Consider the following 11229-nt stretch of genomic DNA (forward strand, 5'->3'; position numbering starts at 1 on the left):
AAAATAAGGATGGGATGTTGACCATGAATTAGTGTAACAATACAGAATTTCCCTTTGAATTTAGTGAGTAGCCAAAGATCCAGCATCACTGAGATCACAGAGGCCGATCATTTCTACTCATTCTCATACTGATTTTGACCCCAAGAATCTTCTTGAAACAGCCCTAACAGACTTTGTAAAGCACAGAATGCTTTTGTCTTATTAATGTACTTTTAATGATGTTTTGTTAATGTCTACAAAATAAGGGTTGAATCATTATTCATTAGGGTTATTTTAAGAAGACTTGTTTAGACCTTGAAATTAATTATGAGAATAGAAACTTGAGTCCCAAGGAAACCTGGTGTCATCTGATTTTGAAATCCTACTTTCTCACAAACTGCCAATTTGTATATAACAGAAATGGAGAAATAGAGTTTTAGGGAAGGTGGAACCCCTTTCAGACATGCATATCCTGCAGTTAATAGATCCCAATTCTGCAGGACTTTGGGTATTCCAGAAATATGTAGCTGACTCTGTGCACACTTAGATGAGAATTAAGCTTTACAGCCCTTGGGAGACTGGATGATTAACATTGTGTTTTCTGCAATCCTACCAACATTGTAACTAATATTTTTGAAGATGTTTAAATGAATATTTTTGGTAAGATTGTACATACTTTAATAGTTTATAATTTTGTAGAACTGAAAATACATTTAAGGATATATTTCTGGACAAGATAGCATATATTACTCTGGTGCCTTCTATATTTATAATTTCATTCCAAACAAAATGAAAATGATCTGTAAATGTTGCAAATAAGGAACAGTTGTTACTATCAATGAGGGATAGTGACAGTACAAATACTAGGAAATTTGAAACATTTTTAATGGCCTGTACTGATGATATTGGATTAAAGAGGCTTGTCTGGAAGTAAGTGAGGAGAAAACTTAATGATTCTTCATTTATCTAATATATTTAATGATGAAAGAGCACTACGTGGGTGAACACTGAAGAGGAATCAGAAGAATTTAACAATAAAACTGAAAGAAAACAAAACAATTAACAAACGCCATCCAAACAGAAAAAGGCACTAAAAGTGTAGAAGCAAAATGAGATGTAATAGTTAATATATTTAAGGTTAGGTGAGATTTCTGTGTTAGATTCACTACCAAGTAAACAAACAAAGCCATTGTCTCATTGAGTTAAAGACAAACCAACCCCAATGATATTCTGAATATTAGGAATACTCCTAAGAGTAATGACTCAAAATAAATGAATTTAAAGATGCTGGGGGAAATATAAATGCCATACAGACACAAAACCCAAATGAGTAGTAATATTAATGTGAATAAAGTAAGAGAAAGGGTGAACTGATCCTACTACCAACAAAGACCAAATTCATAATGATGCTGTAACAATCAAAAACCCACTGCATTGAATAGCAGCAAAAAATATGTGAAGCTAACTATAAAAAATAAAAAGTCTATAGTCTTGCAAAAACATTGGCATGGATGGAGTATACTTCAATACCTCTTCATGTTGAGCTTACCAGGTGACTTACTTTGGTTAATGGAAAGTTGGTAGAAGTGACTTATATCTAGTTCTGTGCCCATGCCCTAAAAGACCTTAAGTGTTTATACTTTCCCACTTGTCCTGGATGACTACTGGTTCTAGGATGAGAATGAGAGACACTTGAGTCACATCTGTCTCAGCCAAGGTCAAATTATAGCAATTAATACACAGCAAAGTTACCAAAGTCATCCATTCACACCTAGTCTACATCAGCAAATAGCAGTGTACTCCTAGGTGACTGAATATGCCTGAGTGACTATAAATGAGTATTGCAGTCAACACTGAGTATTAGGGCTTGTTATGTAGTAATAATCACTAAAAAGGAAAACATTTCTTCTGAATCAAACTGCCTGGTTTCAAATCTAGGCTCTGCCACCCACTAGCTGCATGATGCTGGGAATCCTTCTGTGCCTCAGTTTTCTTGTCTGTAAAATGGGATTACTGTATATCTGTTTTGAGTTGGTTAGGATGACTATATGAATTGATCCTTGTCAAGCACTAAGAATAATTATTCTGCTGTATAAGAACTATATGTGTTATTACTATTTACTGAGTGCTTTTGTGTTCAAAGAATTTTTAAAAAGATTTATTTATTTTACTTGAAAGTCAGAGTGACACAGAGAGAGGAGAGGCAGAGAGAGAGAGAGAGAGAGAGAGAGAGACAGGTCCTCCATCCAATGGTTCACTCCCCAATTGGCCACAACAGCTGGAGCTGTGCTGATTCGAAGCCAGGAGCCAGGAGCTTCTTCCAGGTCTCTCAAGCAGGTGCAAGGACCCAAGGACTTGGGCCATCTTCCACTGCTTTCCCAGGCCATAGCAGAGAGCTGAATGGGAAGTGGAGCAGCTGGGTCTTGAACCGGCACCCATATGGATCCTGGCGCTTCAGGCCAGGGCATTAACCTGCTGCACCACAGTGCCAGCCCCTCAAAGAATTTTTTAGAATTTCATTTGTTATATGTATATTTGTTTAATATATTTCGTATATATACATTTAGGAATATAGTGACACTTCCCTTCCTACCATCCCTCCAGCCCACACTCCAACCCTTCACCGTCCTTGGATTTCCACTCTTAATTTTTACAAAGATAATTTTTCAGTATGCTTAATGATAGTATAGTTAACACTTCTCTAAGCAAAAGAGTTCAACAAATAGTATGAAGAGAAAAAGAAAAAAAACACTGTTTTTCAATGGAAGAGACAAGAGCTATAAACCATCATCGAAACTCAAATTGTCTATTTTACTCCAATACATTGCATTTCAGGTATTCTATTAGTTACCTAGGATCATGGAAACCATATGTTATCTGTCTTTTTGAGACTAGCTTATTTCACTAAGTATAATGGTTCCCAGTTGTATCCATCTTGTGGCAAAAGACAGGATTTCACTTTTTTTTTTTTTTTTTACAACTGAGTAGTACTCCATAGTGTATATAGACCATAATTTCTTTATCTAGTCAACAGTTGATGGACATCTGGGTTGATTCCATATCTTTGCTATTGTGAATTGTGCTACAAAAACATGAGGGTACAAATAACACTTTCATGTGCTAATTTATTTTGCATTGTGGTCCAAGAAGATGCATGGTTTAATTTAGATTTTTTTTGAATTTGCTGAGACTTGTTTTATGTCCTAGCATGTGGTCAATTCTAGAGAAGGTTTCATGCACAGGTGAGAAGAATGTGTATTCTGCGACTGTAGGATGAAAAGTTCTGTAGATTCTGATAGATCCATCTATACTGTCAAATAACTCTGCTGTTTGCTTGCTGATTTTTTGTCTGATTGATGTAATTCGTGGATTAAGCTGCACTAGCTATGCTGGCATCACATATCAGAGCACTAATTCAAGTCCTGTTTATCCTACTTCCAATCCAGCTCTCTGCTAATGCACCTGGTAAGGCAGTGGAGGATGACCCAAGTGCTTGGGCCCCTACTACCTACATAAGAAACATGATGGAGTTCCTGGCTGCTGGTTTTGGCTTGTCCCAACCCTGGAGATTTGGGGAGTGAAATAGTAGATGGAAGACTCTCTTATTCTGTTTGTCTGTCTCTTTTCAACTGCCTTTCAAATAATTAAATCTTTTTTTAAAAAAGTTGCATGACAAATGCTGAAGAAATAATTGTACCTGTAAAATAGCCTCAAAAATAGGAACATAAAAATGGATAAATTAAAATAATTATCACATTAGGAATAATAAAATTAATAATATATATTGAATATTTCAAGGCACTGAACACTGATGCCATAAACAAGAGTGTCAATTTGTTAAGTCAACAACAGGAGTCACTGTGTACTTACTTCTCATGTGGGATCTGTCCTTAATGTGTTGTTCAATGTGAAGTAATGCTATAACTAGTACTGAAACAGTATTTTTACACTTTGTGTTTCTGTGTGGGTGCAAACTGATGAAATCTTTTCTTAATATATACTGAATTGATCTTCTGTGTATAAAGATAATTGAAAATGAATCTTGATGCGAATGGAATGGGAGAGGGAGCAGGAGATGGGAGGGGTGCGAGTGGGAGGGAAATTACAGGGCGGGGGAAGCCAATGTAATCCATAAACTGTACTTTGGAAATTTATATTTACTAAATAAAAAAAGAGAAATCTTTACTTAGCATAGAGTTGTTCCTCTGTATATAAAGTTAACCTAAAAATGAACCATAATGAAGAAGGGGGTGGGAGAGGGAGTAGGAGCTGGGATGGGAGTCAAGGTGGGAGGACAGGTATGGGGGAAAGAACCACTATATTCCTTAAGTTTTACCTATGACAAATGCATTCATGAAATAAAAGCTTTAAAAATAATTAAAAGTCTGCAAAGAAAATTTGGAACTTTTTCCAATTAGGTCATGAGGGGCATATTATTACAGTGAAGTAGAATCTACTGGGAACATTTCTCCATTTGTTTTCTCCATCCATCACTCTAGAGAATAATTACCTAAAAATAGTTCCTTCTGTTAATTGCTTCTTCTCTCTCCACACTAACCCTAAGGAAATATTTGAGAGAGTCTTCAGCTGGAAGCACCTCTGTTGCAGCAGTGGCCAGTAGCTGCCATGGCTCCAAGTACAGAGCCCACAGGGAAACTGAATGCTCAGGATATTTTTGTGGCTTCTACCTTCTGAAAGAATTCTGTGCACATTGGAGGACTTAGAACACTGACTAGGAAGACAGCTGTCGCTGCAGTACCTCCTAGATTTCACCAAGGGACACCATTAGGAGCTAAATACTGCAAGAATGCCTGGGTGGGTAAAATCGGAGGGAGGGTGATGTGGCTGTGCTTGAAACCAGTTCCTTTTTTTTTTTTTAATTTTTTCCTTTCTGTAATGTGGCTTTCTTTTCTTTTTCTTTTTCTTTTCTTTTTTTTTTTTTTTTTTTTTTACAGGCAGAGTTAGACAGTGAGAGAGAGAGAGACAAGAGAAAGGTCTTCCTTCCGTTTGTTCACCCCACCAAATGGCCGCTACGGCCGGCGCTGTGCCGATCGGAAGCCAGGAGCCAGGTACTTCCTCCTGGTCTCCCATGCAGGTGCAGGACCCAAGCACTTGGGCCATCCTCCACTGCCCTCCCGGGCCACAGCAGAGAGCTGAACTGGAAGAGGAGCAACGGGGACTAGAATCCGGAACCCCAACCAGGACTAGAACCCAGAGTGCAGGAGCCGCAGCGCTGGCCACGTGGCTTTCTTGTGCACTAGACTCAAAGACCTCATCCATTCACCTATGTTTATTTAAATTTTTTTCATAAAATCATCCATGATTTCTCTTCCCTAATCCTACAAGATAATGTTAAATTTAATAGAATTTAAAATATTTGAGCTGAAAAATTTTAACATCAAATTTCAAACATTATAGAGGGTAACATAAGGAATGACATAATCTAATTTGAAAGACAGAGTTACAGAGAGGCTGAGGTAGAGAGAGAGAAGGAGAGAGAGAGAGAGACTTCCAGTCTTCCATCTGATAATTCACTTCCCAATTGGCCACAATGGACACAGCTGTATTGATCTGAAGCCAGGAGCCAGGAGCTTCCTCCAGGTCTCCCACTTGGGTGCAGGGGCCCAAGGATTTGAGCCATCTTCTACCGCTTTCCCAGGCCATAGCAGAGAGCTGCATGAAAAGTGGAGCAGCTGGACTCCACCTGGCACCCATATGGGATGCTGGCACTGCAGGTGGCAGCTTTCTTTTTACCCACCACACCACAGCATCGGCGCCGTCATCGCATATTTCTGCACTTGATCTTAGCCAAAAGGCCGAGAAGCGATCATCATCGAATATTTCTGATAGCTTACCAACTGAACCATGGAATCTAATAGTTTTACCATCAAATAATCACATTTTTCACTGTAAGATTTTCTGGTTATCTAAATTTCCTAAACATGGTATAATTATTATTCATATTAATATAACAGCTTTAATTTTTCATGAGTGTACTTGTTACTTTACATATTTTGCATGCCGTACTTATAAATAAACCCTCACTAAAGTTCTCTAATGTGATGATGATTCCTTCTTTACAGATGAAGAAATGGGGCACATAGAGATGAACAAATTTGCCAAAATCACAAAGTTAGTAAATAGTGGTACCAAATATACTCTGCCTCACAGTAATTAATTTAACTTCAGTTTTATTTACCAGAGATAAAACTTTGGTGTAGTTTGGAATAGAGTAGTGAAAGTGTTAGTGTAATTTTACTCCAATGCAATTTGATGGTATTATTTTGAATAAATATATAATTTTAATAGCTTTTTGGGATACCAGAATTGTCCTCTACTGTCATCATTACAGATCTAAGTAATATTAATCATTATATTAGTTAATGTAGGGGACAACTTTACCTACAATTTTATTGGGCCAATATGATCCTTTGACTTCACCTACTGTATCATGAAGTTTTAACAACTTGTACATTAGTTAACTTAAATGGCATAATGCTAATGATTAGAAAAAAGAAGATGAAAAATATACAATCCTTACACATAAATTATAAGGACTGTAATTGTGAAATGCCTGAATCTGGAGTTATCTGAAAGAGTTTCCCCCTCTACATCTAGTCAGCTTGAGACCATGGGAAAGTTGCATAACTACCTGTACTTCATATTAAAATCGGGTTGCTGTGAGGATTAAATATGTGTGTTAGAAGGACTAGGAAGTAAGTGTTGAATACATATTATTATTATTTTTTATTGATGAAGACAGAGATGAAACAAAGGGTGGGAATATATGATGCTATACTCTGAAAGTTACAGTTGATTTATCTGATGTTCAAAACCTGGCAGAATACAAACTCTAATGCATCCTTTTAAAAAGCCTCCTTTTCTCCTCTATGGGGCCTGATTGATTAATAATAGGAATGGTAATTACCCTCTTTTACATGTGGGAAGGTTGATGCATAGAACCCTTGGTGATTATTTAGGGATAAGGATAACTGAACTATTTCCTCTGAAATGACTCGATATTTCAATTGGTTCTGTGCTCAGTGTGGACAGGAGATTTATTTCAATAAAAAATGAGATGACATTTGGTTTGGAGATTTATTCTCTTCTTTCCCTATAGATCCTAGGGTCACCAATACAATGACTGGAGAAAGGAACAGTACAACAGTTACGAAGTTCATTCTCTTGGGATTCTCCGAATTTCCAAGGCTCACCATTGTCCTCTTTTCAGTATTCCTAGGGATATATCTCATGACAGTGTCCTGGAATGTGAGCCTCATCACGCTCATCAGGATGGACTCCCATCTGTGCACACCCATGTACTTTTTCCTCAGTAATCTGTCCTTTCTGGACATCTGCTATGTTTCCACTATAGCCCCCAAGATGCTCTCAGACTTCTTGAAGAAGAATAAGTTCATCTCTTTTATGGGGTGCACCGTGCAGTGCTTCTTCTTCTCTAGCCTTGGCCTGACAGAGTGCTGTCTTCTGGCAGCCATGGCTTATGACCGGTATGCTGCCATTTGTAACCCACTGCTCTACACAACCATCATGTCACCTACCCTCTGTGTGCAGATGGTGGCAGGATCTTGGATAACTGGATTCCTTGGCTCATCTATCCAACTGTGTGCTTTGCTCCAGCTCCATTTCTGTGGGCCAAATGTCATCAACAGTTTCTTCTGTGACCTGCCCAAACTGATTATCCTTTCCTGCTCTGACATCTTTTTCTTTCAAGTACTGATCTCTGTGCTCACAGTGATCTTTGGACTCGTATCTGTCTTGGTCATCATGGTATCTTACGGTTTTATTGTTGCCACCATTCTGAAGATCACTTCAGCAGAAGGCAGATCCAAAGCATTCAACACTTGTGCTTCTCACCTGACTGCAGTGACCCTTTTCTTTGGTTCAGGTATATTTGTTTATATGTTTCCAAACTCTAGTGACTCCCTGAGGCAAAACAAGCTGGCAACAGTCTTGTACACTATTATAATCCCCTTGTTAAATCCGTTGATCTATAGTCTGAGGAACAAGGCAATCAAAGATGCCCTAAACAGATGGAAGAAGAGAATTTTTTCCTGGTGTTACTAATTATGGAATTTATTTCAGATGCATAAACATCATAGGAAGAAGGGCATTTAAACATTTATCCTCAAGTCTCCAAATTATGGGAAAAACAACAGCTTCTATAAACTTCTAATGTAAACCCAAGACTGGCACAAAGCCAGGCTCAATATTCATCCTTCATCAGTTGTGATCTAATAAATCAGTAGACCAAGGAATCCACAATTACTTTTGTAGTTAATTAATACTGCCATTACTGCCTATTATAGGGCTACATCCATGACCAGAGATGTCAATGTTGGTCAGGGCTTCAAGAAACCAACAAGTCTCTGTATTGCATTTCGTTTTAAGTAGCACAGATTATTGATAGTATTGGGAGATCGTTCAAAAAATAACCTAGCTAATTAAGTTATTTCTAACATTTTACCTATTTTTCACCTCTGGAAATTTTGGATTAATATTTTTTAAACTTTTATTTAGTAAATATAAATTTCCAAAGTATAGCTTATGGATTACAATGGCTCCCCCTCCCCAAACTTCCCTCCCACCTGCAACCCTCCCATTTCCTGCTCCCTCTCCCCTTCCATTCACATCAAGATTCATTTTCAATTCTCTTTATATACAGAAGATCAATTTAGTATATATCAAGTAAAGATTTTATCAGTTTGTACCACACAGAACATAAAGTATAAAATACTGTTAGAGTACTAGTTATAGCATTAATTCACATTGAGCAACACATTAAGGACAGAGATCCTACATGGGGAGTAAGAAACAGTGACTCCTGTTGTTGACTTAACAAATTGACACTCTTGTTTATGGCATCAGTAATCTCCCTAGGCTCTTGTCATGAGTTGCTAAGGCTATAGAAGCCTTTTGAGTTCACCGACTTCGGTCTTATTTAGACAAGGTCGTAGTCAAAGTGGAAGTTCTCTCCTCCCTCCAGAGAAAGGTACCTTCTTCTTTGATGGCCCCATTCTTTCTACTGGGATCTCACTCACAGAGATCTTTCATTTAGTTTTTTTTTTTTTTCCCCAGAGTCTTGGCTTTCCATGCCTAAAATACTCTCATGGGCTTTTCAGCCAGATCCGAATGCCTTAAGGGCTGATTCTGAGGCCATAGTGCTGTTTAGGACATCTGCCATTCTATGAGTCTGCTCTGTATCCTGCTTCCAATGTTGGATCATTCTCTCCCTTTTTTATTCTATCAGTTAGTATTAGCAGACACTAGTCTTGTTTATGTGATCCCTTTGACTCTTTTATTTATTTGAAAGGCAGACTTACAGAGAGACAGAGGGAATGAGAGAGAGAGAGACAAGTCTTCCATCTGCTGGTTTGCTCCCCAGATGGCTCCAACAGCTGGGGCTGGACAGATCCAAAGCCAGGAGCCTGGGGCTTATTCGGGCCTTCTGTGCAGATGCATGGACCCAAGCACTGGGCCACCTTCTACTGTTTTCCCAGGCCATAGCAGACAGCAGGATTGGAAGTGAAGCAGCTGGTACTCAAACCAGCGCCCATATGGGATGTCAGCATGGCAAGTGGCAGCTTTACCTGATGCACCACAGTGCCAGTCCCCTAATTTGACTCATGTGTTTGTCCAAGGCAAAAGTAGCAGAAGAAAGTTTTTCTAATTTTGCACTGATAAGAAAGTCTTTGTAATATGAATGCTTAAATTGTCTGCCACAGTTAAGGTTTGTTTGACCAGTTAGCTAATTAGGTATTCCTAGAAAATTTCTTAGATTATTGCTATAAAGTTGGCTCTGTTTCTCCTTCTGTCTCCACCATGTAACCAGAACAGGAATCCAGAAACTTTCCCTCTGTCCCAGAGGTAATCTCGTCCCTGATTTTTGTAATTTGTTAAAACTATCTAAAAGGAATGGAACCTCTGAAAGCATAAGAAAGTCAAATTTAGTTATTTCCTTACTCACCTTATTTGGAATTGCTAATGGACATACAGAAATACTGGAGAGTTGAGATAAAATTATATCAACAAATGAAAAATATCAGGGACTAAAATTATAATTCTATTGTTTTTCACCTGATAAGATTCTGGTTTTGATAATAATCTTTGGACAGTGATCATGGAAACTTCCAGGAGATGATTGTAATACAAAAGCATCTTGCCAGTTCCTCCATATTTCATTGAGGAGGGAAAATTCCAAATCTACATGAGTATTTATGTGTTAAGAACTTAAGGCAAGTCTTTTGGGCAACTGTAGACACAACTGCTTGATAAATCCTGCTTCCTTTTTTTTAATATTTTTTAACTTTTATTATTTATTTATTTACTTATTTTTGACAGGCAGAGTGGACAGTGAGAGAGAGAGACAGAGAGAAAGGTCTTCCTTTTGCCGTTGGTTCACCCTCCAATGGCCGCCGCGGCCGGCGCGCTGCGGCCGGTGCACCACGCTGATCCGATGGCATGAGCCAGGTACTTACCCTGGTCTCCCATGGGGTGCAGGGCCCAAGCACTTGGGCCATCCTCCACTGCACTCCCTGGCCACAGCAGAGAGCTGGCCTGGAAGAGGGGCAACCGGGACAGAATCCGGCGCCCCAACCGGGACTAGAACCTGGTGTGCTGGCGCCGCAAGGCGGAGGATTAGCCTAGTGAGCCGCGGCGCCGGCCAAGTCCTGCTTCTAATGCTCTAGAGCCATGGAGCAGAATCTCCTTCAAGGAGCTGGCAAGTCAAAGGGAAAGTCTTTTGGAGAACAGCTGATTTGCAACTATTGATGAGAACTGTGTCAGGGGAGCTTCAAAAGCGGATTGCAGGCCTAGATTGTGTCTAAGGTCTTCCCCAATGTGATTATCCCATCCAGACTTCCTTTAGCTTCTATCTAAACCAGGATACTAGCTGACATCTGTACTGACGAGGAGTGAGGAGTAACTCCATACATGCGTTCATTTTACTTGGTTATCTCCTTAGTGTTTTTATGGTTGTAGATTATTAACATCCCTATAGCGCTTGGAGTCAATATCACAGCCAACAAAAATGCTCCATTATGTAAAATTCAATATTTTCTTATGGGTCTTAATTAAACAGATGGAGGTAATAGGATTATTAAATTGGAAGAAAAGGTGATTCCCTTGAACTGGAAGAAAAAAAAATTGGATGTTTGTCTTTTTTAAGCAAATGATTTTTTTAAATTAATTTTCACCTAAATCCCGCTAGAACTGGGAGGATTTGTAGTGAAA

At 38.7% G+C, this 11229-nt stretch overlaps 1 protein-coding gene across 1 annotated transcript; it reads left to right on the plus strand.

The window, feature by feature from the left end:
* Positions 1-7119: 7119 nt before the first annotated feature.
* On the plus strand, positions 7120-8064 carry LOC100353903 (olfactory receptor 5AN6-like). Its single transcript, XM_002709177.3, has one exon. It carries the CDS (start codon positions 7120-7122, stop codon positions 8062-8064), a length of 945 nt encoding a protein of 314 aa, XP_002709223.3.
* The last annotated feature ends 3165 nt before the right edge of the window (positions 8065-11229 follow it).

The sequence above is a fragment of the Oryctolagus cuniculus genome, chromosome 1 (genome assembly GCF_964237555.1).
Source record: "Oryctolagus cuniculus chromosome 1, mOryCun1.1, whole genome shotgun sequence".
Lineage (NCBI taxonomy): Eukaryota > Metazoa > Chordata > Mammalia > Lagomorpha > Leporidae > Oryctolagus > Oryctolagus cuniculus.

What these genes read in the sequence shown, in the direction of transcription:
- LOC100353903 (XM_002709177.3), top strand. Translation starts at nt 7,120, where the DNA reads ATGACTGGAGAAAGGAACAGTACAACAGTTACGAAGTTCATTCTCTTG.